Genomic DNA, 12,752 nt, shown 5'->3' on the forward strand with positions numbered 1-12,752 from the left:
TAATTGGTGTAAATATGGGCTTGAAAGGAAGGTGGGGAGGTAAGAATCAGGAACAGAATGGATGATTAAGTGATTTACTGGAAATAACCTGTCCCTTCCTTGTCCCTGTGTTTCAGCCCTTTGCTGTCTCCTGAAAGAGACCAGCCTGTGTCAGTCATGTTTTTTTAATAACTCCCCTCCACATCCAAAATACCAGCTCTCCCGACAAAGGGTATTTCTTTCACACTCCATATTACACATGCTAGATACTTTATTGTACTAGATATAACCTCTAAACATTTACAGTAGGTGCACTTAATAATGAAATTTTTTGCCAAACCTTATTGGCTCTCCCTATACTTTTGAGTTACAAACACATCTTTATTTAAGCAGGAAAACAAGTGAACAGATTCCTGAGTCTCCCACATACACTTCTGGTTATCAGAAGTTTATCACAGGCAAACAGGGAATGTTTCATGGAGGCTCTTGTTAAAATGTTGGCAGTTATCAGTGGGTTGGATTTCTATGTACCGCAGGAGACAGCAGCATAGTTTAATATTGATGTATTCTGTGGTTTTTTGTTTTAGTTTTTAAAATCTTTTGTTTTGTAGGGTTTTTGTTTGTTGGCACTTTTGTTTTATTTTGGTTTGGTTTGTTTTTTAGTATTAGCCCCCCTTTTTCTCCTTGATAAACTTAAAAAACAGAAGCTGGGTAAACAGCTTCTTGGAAAATCCTCTAAGACAGGAAAATGGGAGGAAAGGCATGGGCACTTTTTCTTGAGGCACTGGAGAGGTGTGGGAGTAAATACTCTTTAGGCTAAATGTCTTTTGGAAGTGGCCTTTCCAATCAAATGGTAAACCCGAAGTAATTTATCTGAACAAACGAGATTGCAGTTGCAAATCCCTTCCATAGAGACATCAGTGTGTAGCACAGACCAATGGCTAACAGCAAGTACTGGTTGGAAAGGACATGTCAGTACACTTGAAACAACAAGAAAGCCTTAAAGAAGACCAGAAAAAGGAAAAGCCTCTGCACCAAGAGGAAAAAAAGTCTCCAGCTGCATCCAGCCTTGTGGTCAGAAGGGACCCAAAAGAATGACAGATACAAGAGGGATGGTGTCACACCTCTGCATGGGATGAGGATGATACCCTAGAGAAATGCCTTTGCCTGCTCTGCTTTGCATCACCTTGATTCAAACCAATTGAAAGACACACCACAGGTGTTTGTATTCAAAGCCTCTCCATCTGAGGGTGTCCTTTTTAATCCCACCTGGGAAAAACAATCTCCTGTGTGGGCTTTTATTTATTTCACAGAAAAAGCTGTGTAGTTTTAGTCTGTGGACACCTACTGCAGTGAGAAGAGACAGATCTGGCTGTGGCAGTGTCACAGACAGAAACCCCAATTGGCTTTACAGTAGTTAAGTATGATATCTGGTAGCATACTTCTGGGGAAACCCAGATGTTCAGAAGAAGCTACAAAACCTGCTTTAGAAGCAGATCTCACTTGAGTTTCCCACAAAAAATTGCTCCTAGGATCCAGACTGGCCATGGCCAAACCCCTGACCAGCACAGAGGTACAAACCAACAACCATACTACACAGAGTGACCTGGAAAGTTTAATTTCAGTGAAATCCCATACTGGGTGAAATTGATGCTGATATGGAAAAGTTACTCAGAATGGGAAGCATAACCCTTGGACATAAAAACATGACCTTTCCTGTTTGACATCCAAGTTACCCAGACTTAACCCGCACCATGAAGATAGCATAGTTCCTTTTCACCAAGTAACCTACTGTGAGCCTTTGTTGCCAGCTTGTTTAAACAGTGCCACAGCTGTGACTATTTAGGAAGGACAAAGTTAAGGAAACAATGTTGGATCTTGTGGCAACTATTCAAAAAACCCCCGCTACTGGTGCACTATGGACAGACCGGTGTGCTTAGATTTCATCATGGTTAGGCTTCATGAACGAAGATTTAGGAAGACTCTATCCACGTTTGTTACAGGCACGCTGGTGATTTATGAGGGCAATATGAGACAGGCTTAGATTTAGGAATTACTGAAAAAGCCTTTATTTGGTCTGCCCTTTCTCCTATCTGCTGAATTTTCAGTATCTCATTTAGGAGCCAGCCTGAACCTACCAGGATGTCTCAGAACACACAGAACAAGAAAGGTGTTGACAAGAAAATCAATGTGTCGAACATACATAGGATATACTTCCAAATTTTTACATAAAAGCTGTGCTTTTTTTGACCAGTGAGTCACCCAGACTCTCTCTATATAGCAACAGGGAATTAAAATTCTACTTAGTAATTCTCCATTCAAAGGCCATCTTTTCAATTAGTTTTCAGACTTGTGCTGCCTCTAAAAAAACATGAAGTAGGAAAACACGTTTTTCCTTGACCTGCAAATGATTGCATCAACCATATTCTTTTTAAAACACAACTCCCCACCACTACAGTTGCTGACACAAACACCATTACATTTGAACTTGAAGAGGATTTACTTAGACCAGAGGCAGCCAGCAACAGAAGAATTTTAATGACTGTGGGAGGATCGTTGGTATTTTAAGAAGTCTTCTAAAACCTTTTGAAGAATTTGAGATAAGTAAAAATAAGAGTTTTCCTAAGTACTTTGTACCATGTTTTCACATAGCAGAAGTGAGTTCTATAACTGCACAATGAAGTTGCAAAGTCTGAACAGAGAAGTAAAACTTAAAAAAATTCTGGGACAACAACAAATGGCATGGGAAACATTCTAAAGAAAACAGCAAATTAATCCTTCTATTGCAGCTCTGGTTTTTATTCTCTTTGCTCACTGCAGCTTTAAGTTCACTAGCTTGCAAAGAACGACTCAATTCATAGATCAGATTTCCCAAGGATATATAGACAACATGTTAACAACACAAAGCACTAACCAAATTTTTAAACAGCAGCCAAATGCTCAGTGAGTTCCTCTAGTGCAGTTGTACGACGTTTGCCTCCTGTAGCCGTTGATCTAAAGCATTGCACTTCACTGTTTAGAAGAAAACCACCTGCTGCCAGAAGTGCTCCTGGATTAATACACCTGACAACTGAAATTTAGCTGCTGCTAAGGGTTCAAAGGGTCCAGCTTCTTGAATTGTCCAGTGCCTCCTTGGAGAGGGGCTGATCAATGTACATGGACAGCAACTGCTGTTGCCATGACAATGACAACCGAAAAGCCTCCTTGAGCATTCATCCTCACAAGGGGCCTCTGCACCCACCCACATGTCTTGAACGATTGCACCCCTGGTTTGAAATTATTCACCCACGGCTTCTCAAAAGCCATTACACTTTGAGCAGGCAAACTAGGGTGAATGATTTGCTGCTATTTTGTAACACCATTCTCCCCAGTAGTATAAAGGACACTTGGAAAGAGCAACAACGCCCACCAAAAAAAACCCCACCCTAAAATAAAGTGTCTATGATCTATTTTTTTGTGGGGATGTTAGAGACAGGAGAAAGTGCTCTCACTGGATCCAGGGAAGCAAGGAAGTCCAAGCACTTTTGAGAAAAAGAAATTGTTTTTCAGTCAGATGTCCCCTGTCTTTGGAGGTAGTCTTACCCTCTTCTTTCTTCTGCTTACCTGCACTAGTTCAACCATCAAGCAGGCACTAAGAAAAAATGATGAATGGATTAGCAAGCAGATGCTTTTTAAAGAAGAAATTCATACAGACTGTTCTTCACTTTCTCAGTATGGTTATGTGAATAAAACCAAATCAACCTGTACATTCACTTGCTCTCAAATACAGTCAGAAAAATAAGAGCTGTTTTGCCAAAAGCAAGTGTTTATATTCAGAACCTTAGTCAACTGAGAGATAATGTTACATTTATCCTCTCTGCCTACTCCACCTTGCACAGTGTCCACACAAAATTAGCTTGACAGTTCAGGTGAATTTCAGTTTTACTGAAAGCAGTGTCAAAACTCTCACTTAATTCAGTGGAGGCAATTTTTGCTCGCTTGTTTCTCTTCCCCTCCCTCAGCGAGAAACTGCCTGTTCCAAGCAGTTTTACTTGTCCTCAAAGTAAGAGATGCTAAAAAGATTGGATTTTGCTGGGTTGACCCTCTCCCCTCCATTCTTCCCTGCCCAAATGGGAGAACATTGTTCCCTAAGTTACATTTCAGTAGGGTACACTGAAGGATATACATCTCTGATTTTATTTTATGTTTTTTTTGGGAGTGTTTATTTTTTTGTTTGGGTGTTGGGGTTTTTTTGGTATAGAGGCAAATGATGATGAGAAAAATGGCCCCAGGAATTTACTCTTGATATATTTTACATTGTTAGAAGATCATACAGTTTCACAGAGAAAGGTCCCAAGTTTTTTATCAGCAAGATCCCACCTTTGCTTACACTTAGCCCTGTTAAGGAGTTTTTTTTAATGTCAGTGATTCTTGGCAACTGAGATTCACATGAGTGGCATTTCTCTTCAAAACAGTCTGGTATAAAAAAGTCCACCTGTTAGCTTAGCTATTTATAACAACGTGCATGTGTGCCTATTATCTGTAGCATGGTCCAGCCATTTGCAATAGATGAATATGTTGTAAAGTCTTGACTTCACAAAATAAAATTGTACCTCTGTTCTTAGTAGCTCACTGCTTTTGAAGTGAAGGGTATAATAATTTAAAAGATACCCTACAAATATTTCTCAGTGCAAAAATGCAAAAGGTGTTTTGTTTTCAATTACAAGAAAAGTTCCATAAAAACTTACACTTTTTTCATATTAAAAATGCTTAAGTTTTTTGCCATGAACAAGAAAAACATTCTAATGCCATAAATACATTTTTTTTAAATTTACCAACCTGATTGTAGCCCTTTAAGAGCCCTAGGGATGTGTTCTACCTTAAGAACTTGTCCATAAAAAACTTGGTACCCCTCACATGTTATACATTTCATACTGCACTTCAAAGAAGAACCTTATATACATTGTGACTAAAGTACTGTTTATTTCGTAATCTAAACAAACATTGGAATACAGTCTATGCTTTTCTACTTTCCTGCAGACTTTACAAAGAGCTTTTTTTTTATCATAATTAAAACAATCTGCATACACACAGAACATGCATTCTCTAACGCCAGTAATGAAGGTAAGAAGAGTCAGTTTCCATCATCTTCCTGTTGCCTGTGTTAGAAAAAAATACTTTTGTTTTTACTGTAGTTATGGCAGTGTGGCTAAGGATACAAAGACTAGAGCACAGTTTTACTCCCTGCACAGAAAACATTCATCACAAGCATGCTGATGGTGATACATATTACATGTCTATTAAATGATAGGCATACTTTTATCCCCTTTACTCCCTTTTTAAAAATACTAAGTGGCTACGTGTAAATGCAGTGAAGCAGTTATAAGCTTAATTAATCAGAGTTGACTCAGACTGGCACCAAGATGCAGTGAAGTCCAACAAAGTCTCAGCGAAGCTTTCCATGGGCTATCAATGACCTCCGCCTCAAGGCATCTACCTTCTACTTTTTTAAAGTAGAAATCAAAGGCCTTGCATCCTGGCCAGTCCTGTGGACGGGGTGGTCTGCACTGGTGTGCCAGGCTCCCTGGAAAAGAGGCACTTGTAGTCCATTAGTGTTTAAGAAAACATTGTGAGTGGGTTACCTTCCCTGGGCCCATGCACCCACCCCGCTCTGTGGCGTAGCCTGCTGCTCTTTGTTGGTCATGTGGCTGGCTGTGGTTTTACACCACAGAGTGGTCATTGCTGTGGACACCAGCCAAGATAGTGTGGTTGAGCGAGGATGCTGACCGATCTGAGCCTTCGGTGGGGCCATTGGCGCTCTCACTGCGCTGGCAGCAGAGGATCTGCTTGAAGGTTGCGCTCATTTCCTTGTCCCGGTAGGAGTAGATGATGGGGTTCATGGCAGAGTTGAACTCCGCCAGGAGCAGGAAGAATTTTTCATAGGCCAGGACGTTGCACTGGGGACAGCAAACATCAAGGAGCAGCAAGACTAATCCTGGGGTCCAGCAGATTATGAAAGCACCTAGGAAGAGAAAGAGTGGACAAAACACAACAAACTCCACAAATATACTAATGCACCAATACTCATCAAAATACCACAAGAAGCACCCAGCTGGAAATGGCAATGGTTAATTTTCTCTTTCAAGAGCATTGTTCCCACACTCTTTCTTCACTGACCTGATGAGCAGGATGCCTTTCAAAGATCTGTAAATGGTTATGGGAACGCATCAAAAGAGCAAGGCAAACCCCCATGCCCCATCCCCGCCCTCCTCACCATCTGAAACTCTTCCTGGCAAATACATTTGCATTTAAATTTGATAATAAGGAACATTTTTTCCCTTCAGCTAGAGACTTCTGACTACTCAATCTCTTGATCAGGAGAAACAATGCTGCAATTTACTTCTCAAACTAATAACAACAAAGAAAACCTTTCTGTAAGTGCTGTGACTGAAGCATCATTAATAGAAAAAGAGTGCAGGCAGCAATTCTCAAGAAAAAGAAAGCCTGGGTCTTGTTAATCCATTTCAGCCTTATTATGTAATGGAAAGTCCTAAACACATCCTTCTTGCACTGAAATGCAGTCCTTCAACAGATCTTTTCTTAGGGTTCTATTCAATTGAAATTCAGAGGCTCCTCAGGCTTCAATAGTGTCAAAGCCAAAGAGCCTTACCCCTCCTCCTTTCTCTGTTTTGCAAAGCTGAGGAGAACAAAGCCCAGAATAAAATTCAGAGTTCAATGCAGAAATGAAATCTAATGCCTGGTACTTTATTGGGAACACTAAATTAAAGGAAGGTGCTCACTCCTTCCAAGGTTAGAGGAGTTTTATGTATAAGCACTGCTGGGGAAGTCCTTACACACCAATCATGCCAGAACAAAGATGGGGCTCCTGAGAATTTCCTGGCTGAGATTGAAAGTGGAAACCAGTCTTACCATCAGTGAGCAGGATCAGTGCAGGCAGCAGCAATAAGGGCTTCCCAACACTACCCACTGGGCACTGTTTTCATACTGGTTCTCCAGTCATTTTGGTACTTATTTGTTAACATACTGCTCCTGTTTTTAATTCAGTGATGTTCTCTGCAGGTCTAGCAGCTAACTCAAGTCAGTTCCCACAGCATACAGACTTTTCGCCATGCCTGTCAAGAAGGTGCCAGCTATTTCCAATTAAGGCAGTGATGACTGTAAGCTACACAGACACCTTTATGTTTGGATAACAAAGGTACATAGATCAAATAGAAGAATGTTTTCTGAAGGGCTTTGCAAACATGAAGGGTGTGTCAGGTGACGGACATTGGCTTTTCCATACCAAAAAGCATCCCTAAACTGAGCTTTCTTGCAGCTATTGGTGCCATAGTGCCACTCTATGCCTATCGCTTTGCTGACCAACAAAGCATGCCACGGAAAAGAAGCTGGGAGGTGAACTACCAGCTTCCAGTGCAAAGCACTGAATCCTTTGATCAAGTGACTTTGTTAGGGTCTGGTAGCAATTTTACAGCATGGGGAGGATGAAACTCTCCCATGCCGAGGTGTCATTAAACACATGAATCCACTTCATAGCTTTTGTCAGCAGCTCTTTTAGATTCCAGCAGTCCTAGAAAAGAGTACCCAAAACCCATGCAAAGGACTACAGTCTTTTGTCCCTTCTTTGTACCTGTTCCCATAAGACTAGAAAACTGCATCTCCTTATTTGCAGGATTGTCCATGTTGATAATGAGTTCACTCTCTGCATGGAGAAGCTCTGCTGAGCTGGTTTCCGCAGAAACCAAGCCAATCATTCAAATTCAACTACTCACTGCTGAAACTGTACATGCTGTATTTGGCCTCCTAGCTAGTGAGGCAGCGGTGGACTTTGTTCTAGCTTGAGCATGTATTTTCTTCATTATAGGTTGCCTTGGGAAAACAACATCAGAGACGGGAACACTGCAAGTCATGCGATCTACATTCAAGGAAAAAAGACAATGACAGCATCCTCACCAGGCCTGCAGCAGAAAAGTCCAATGTGGGAACAATGGAGCTGACAGGAAAGCTCTCCTAGCGTTGTTCAAAGTTGCAATTGAAAGCTTCCAATTTTCCAACTTCCTTTTTTTTTTTTAAATCTGTTGTTGAGAAACAACAGAACATTCTGTTGACATAATTTCTGATGTACTAAAAACAGCAACAAGAAGCTGTATGGTTGAGGCAGGTAGGAATTTGCTCCTGAGAAAGCACCAAAGTTATTGAGAAAAGTCCACATGCAACCCACTGCACTGAACACTGGTCTCAAGTGGAGTTTCTGAGCCTCTCTGGGGTCCTTGGTATCTCAGATAGGTTTGATAACCTATGTGCTGAGGCTTGATCGGCTGCACTCAAGAAAAAGTGGACTGTAGTTGAGCAAGCAACTAAATGTGCAGCTCATGCCACACTGAAAAATGATAAAAAAAATGGGTTGCCTTCCCAGCCAGCTCTGGAAGGAAGTCACTGTTGTGCAAGTTGTCATCCTGCTGCTCATGCCTGGCCTGGAGCTGGGTCAAGAAGGTCATGCTGTCCAGCTCCAGACCTGCTTGGGTAATGTAGGCTTTTCCACTGCCCTGGCCCCCAGCCTCAGACCAGGCTGACTTTCCAACTGCTTTCCTCCGTGAGACAGCGGATGGTAGGGGAGCACACAATACCCAGGACCACAGCTTTGTGCAAGCAAGCCTTCCTTCAAGCTTCTGAACAGACTGCTCACTTGTTACTGGGAAGTAAAAGCCATTGAAGCCAGCCCTATTCAGTCTAGTGAGTTTTTTATTACTTTAGCCCCTGGGATTTTCTTAGCAAAACTTCCCATCATGATAATGGCTCCAATAGTTTATTAAGTGCTTGCAAATGGTGACACAAAAAATGCCTCAGGTTTGCTCACTTGTTATTTAACTGTTAATACCCCAGAAAATACTGGAAGGTGTCAGTCATGAAAAGGGTATGTTTGAGTCAGGTACAATGCAAGGAACAAAATAATGCTATGCTCCTATTACTTCAGGTTTAGGAAAGTTCATCTGTTAACCATGGAAGGAAAACAAAGCTTGAAATTTTTTTTTGTTTTTACTTCTTACTTGAAATATTTGTCAAAGTAAGCTAAAACTGAGGTTAAATTCTTCTCCTCCCAAAAATGTGTTGTGCATTGATTTCACCAAGAATGAAGATCTAAAAATATCACATCTAATAAAACAGTGATATCCAAAAGCTTCCTGCTACCATACTCTGGAAAGCCTTAAGCGTACACCAAAATCTTGATGTGTTTTTCTGCTCAGGAACAGAAGTGAGAGCAGCCCAAAGAACAGCATTAGTAATTTTCATGTGCATCTTAACTTTTTACAAACTCAGTTGAACCCAAGTTACAATTACATACAAAGTAGATCTGTTGCAGTCAGTGAATTGAATCTTTGTGGATATGCCACTGTCGTACCATGGCACTAGGAGAGCTCAACATGCATGAATAAAAATGCAGATTGTATGTCCTTGGGTGGCTGAAAAACACTGTTGCCTGGAGATGGGATGCCATCTCCAACTCCAGTAGTCCTTAGGAGGCACTGGCACTGCATGAAGCTGAAGAAGCTGCTCACTTGCAGCTGCATCCTATGATGCATGGCCAAGGTCTGTCCTGAGGGTCTGGCCACAGAGGGCTGGGTGAGGAAGAAATGCCCGTCAGTCTGAGAGTGAATGGCTAGCCATTAGGCAGGAAAGCTTGAGGGAACCAGAGAAATAGCACTTAAAAGATTTAAGGACACAAGATGAAAAGGTTCCCTTTAGGCTGAGAACCACGTTTTACAGCAGGAAATATGAGTTACAACAAAGCAGTTCTCACACTAATATAATTTTCTGCTGCTGCGTTATATTTCTCACTCAGGACTGAAACTCCAGCTCCTTGTGCATTATCTGTCTAGCAGAGCTGTGGCAGAAGAACACTGGGGGCTTTTCAGTGACCATGATATGACTACAACACATCTGTCTTGAACCCACATCTGGTGCATCAGTGCAGATTGTCTTTCTATGGTAGCTGGATGCTTAGAAACCCATGGGTAAGAGTCACATGGCCTGACAGCAAGATTTAATTGCAAGGGAGTAAAAACTGTTGTAGGCAGTAGGCATATGAAACCAACCATGATAAATCACACAAAAATGAGTAAGTAGAAGAACAAATGAGAAAACAACTCCAAAAAACAGCAGCAGAAAAGAAATAAGATACACGAGAATAAACACTGATGAAACAGTCACTCATTACTAGGATACCAGACTGGATGGCTACTCACGAAACCTCTTGTGTTAGCAGGCGAAGTGTTTCCTAAGCAGCACATTTTTCCTTTCTTTTTTTTTTTTTTTTTTGTCTTTTGCCTCGGACAACCTAAGTCTGTGTTTATTCTGCAAACACTTATTTTCCTCCAACTCAAAACAGCAAAATAAAAGAAGCACTTCTGCTTCTGCCAAGTCACACACTGCTGTCCCTTGGAGGATCGGGAAGGATGCAGCTCTTTGTCAATACACACCTATTCTGAACCACCCTTTTTCTCTTGCTTAACCATATCGTGTCCCTTTCATGTGCCCTGTTCTATCTATCTTGTGTGCTAACCCTGGCATAGGCTCACACTCCCCTTGCAAATTCCTCAGTCTGCATGGAGGTGAAAAATATTGAAAAGGCCTCTTTTAGGGAGGGAGAGGAGAGAAGAGAAAAAAAAAAATCTCTCTTGTGTTTGCAGTTTTGTTAAGATTACAGAAACAGGATAAGGTACTATCATATCAAAGACAGAAAAGATCCATTCTAGCTGAAATGCAAGATCATTTATAATCTGCTTCTTTTGCCCACCTGCTCTTGTCCACCCGTTATCCTTTCCAAATCCCCTCCTGCCCTCAGAATGGCACTTCTGCAGGCAGCTGTACCACCACTTCCTCTGGCGCAATGGCGACTGAGAGAGGAAAGGACACTGAGCATCACTGTTATCACTGCTACCAACAGCGAGAAAGGTTTTTCTTTAGGCTGCTATGGGGGCATGATTTGTTTTATTTAACAAAACCATAGCCAAAAAGGGCTACAGAAATGCCTGGCATTTTCCACATCCTGGTGCAATCCTACTCTCATCAGGGAAAGCCATTTGCTATGCTAGTTGAGGAGCAAGCTCATCAGCTGCAGCACAACTGCACTCCTTCATATCCTAGCCACCTGCAAGCTGTATCAATGACCCTCCTTATCATACTGAGCATTATCCTGTGCATAGCATGAATAGAGAGAAGTACTGCATGCAATAGATGCAGTAGTGCTTATTTACAACTATGTATTGTTTTCCCTTTAGAGCATGAAATCTAAAATGAATGCTGAATTATTATATATGCAAATGGTCATGAAGCTCATCTATCATGCTGTAAACATACAGACGTAGGAGTAGCTTTTTCTAATTCTGGTCTGACATAATTTTCCCCAATTTTGCCACAACATAAGTACAATATAACTGATAGTTCTTGGTGGATGAAAACACAGATGTTGCTGGGTTTTACAGTTTCTGCTGGAAACAATTAACATTGGTGTAATGTTTTCTTCCACCCATGGAATTTTCATGTGAATAAGTAAAATGTGACTACCACAATGTGGACCAGATTAATAAATGTAAAATAATCATATGCTAAACTTGGTAAATTCTGCAGAATTTCATATATGAAAGACTTACCACTCCATCCACAGATGGCAAAACACTTGAGGAGGATGACAGTGACAGAAAGTCCTTGGAAAATACCACAGGTGGGAGAGAGCAACTTACAGGGTAGCAGTAAGAGTGGCCTTGTTGAAAATGGTCATATCAAAACAGCCTCATTTATTGAAGGTGTCTTTATTCAAGGAAACTGTATGAATTCTGAATGAGTGAGAGATTCATAGCACACTCCTTCTGCAGTTTTTAACTGCCTTCTCTGACATATGTCTGGGAGACTTTAACACTATGGGCACCTTTGGGTTTCAACCCAAAAATTTCTCTGGAGGGACTGTGTGTGAAAGAAAGAGGGGATATCTCAGCAGTGTAAAACAGGAAATAGGAAACAAAAAAAGGTAAATAAAATCTACATTCTTATTAATGAAACACCATCTTACATGTACTTCTCTAAGATGATTTGAAGCAGGAGGTCATGAGCACATAAGGGAAAATACACAACTAGGGGGCATACGGGAGGAGCTGGGTGATATGAGCCACCAGCTTATCTTTAATAACACTGTATGTGCCCCATCTTTGGGGATCCCTGTTCTAGTCTCCCATGAGTTGAGCAGCTCTGAATGTGCAGCTTATGGATAAAATCCCAACCTCAGCTTTACCAAGTATCTGAACTCCACTTGAAAAAGTTTGCCAGATTTTTGAGTCTCCTGCACCCAGGGTTTGTACAGGGATTTTAAAATAAACCGTTTCTGCTAGTATTGCATCCAATCCCTGATTTCCTACCTTCTGCAAAGCTATATGCATGTGTACACTCCAACCTCTTCCTGAATCCTGTTCTGAAAATCTGAGCTGTCGAGTTTGGTCAGACTTTGCACAAAATAATGGTTGGATCATGTAGGAACAGAGAAATCATGTCTTACTAAAAAACGTATTTCCTCTTCCCAGCAGGAACACAAAACGTGTTTTCTTCAAACATCTGTCTTCACCTGTCCGCACAGAATTTATTTGGTGTTTTAGGCATGGCTATCTTTGTCAACAAATCACCCCCTCTCTGAGGAACCTGTCTGGTTCCATCTTGAAGCGTTTATCTGGTTTAAAACACGTAAATGACTGAACATGGAAGCAGCCTTGGGGGTCTGCCTGTGCTCT

General features: G+C 41.3%; 1 protein-coding gene across 5 annotated transcripts in view; it reads right to left on the reverse strand.

The window, feature by feature from the left end:
* Positions 1-2,762: 2,762 nt before the first annotated feature.
* LPAR1 (lysophosphatidic acid receptor 1) overlaps positions 2,763-12,752 on the reverse strand; it is a 71,266-nt gene continuing 61,276 nt past the window's right edge. For all 5 annotated transcript variants that reach the window (XM_027652610.1, XM_027652613.1, XM_027652611.1 and 2 more), the window contains one exon: positions 2,763-5,980. In XM_027652610.1, coding sequence (XP_027508411.1) covers positions 5,679-5,980 — 302 coding nt within the window. In that variant the 3' untranslated portion in view covers positions 2,763-5,678. The remainder of the gene's footprint in view (positions 5,981-12,752) is intronic.

This window comes from Corapipo altera, unplaced genomic scaffold (genome assembly GCF_003945725.1).
Source record: "Corapipo altera isolate COAL_440 unplaced genomic scaffold, ASM394572v1 61286, whole genome shotgun sequence".
Lineage (NCBI taxonomy): Eukaryota > Metazoa > Chordata > Aves > Passeriformes > Pipridae > Corapipo > Corapipo altera.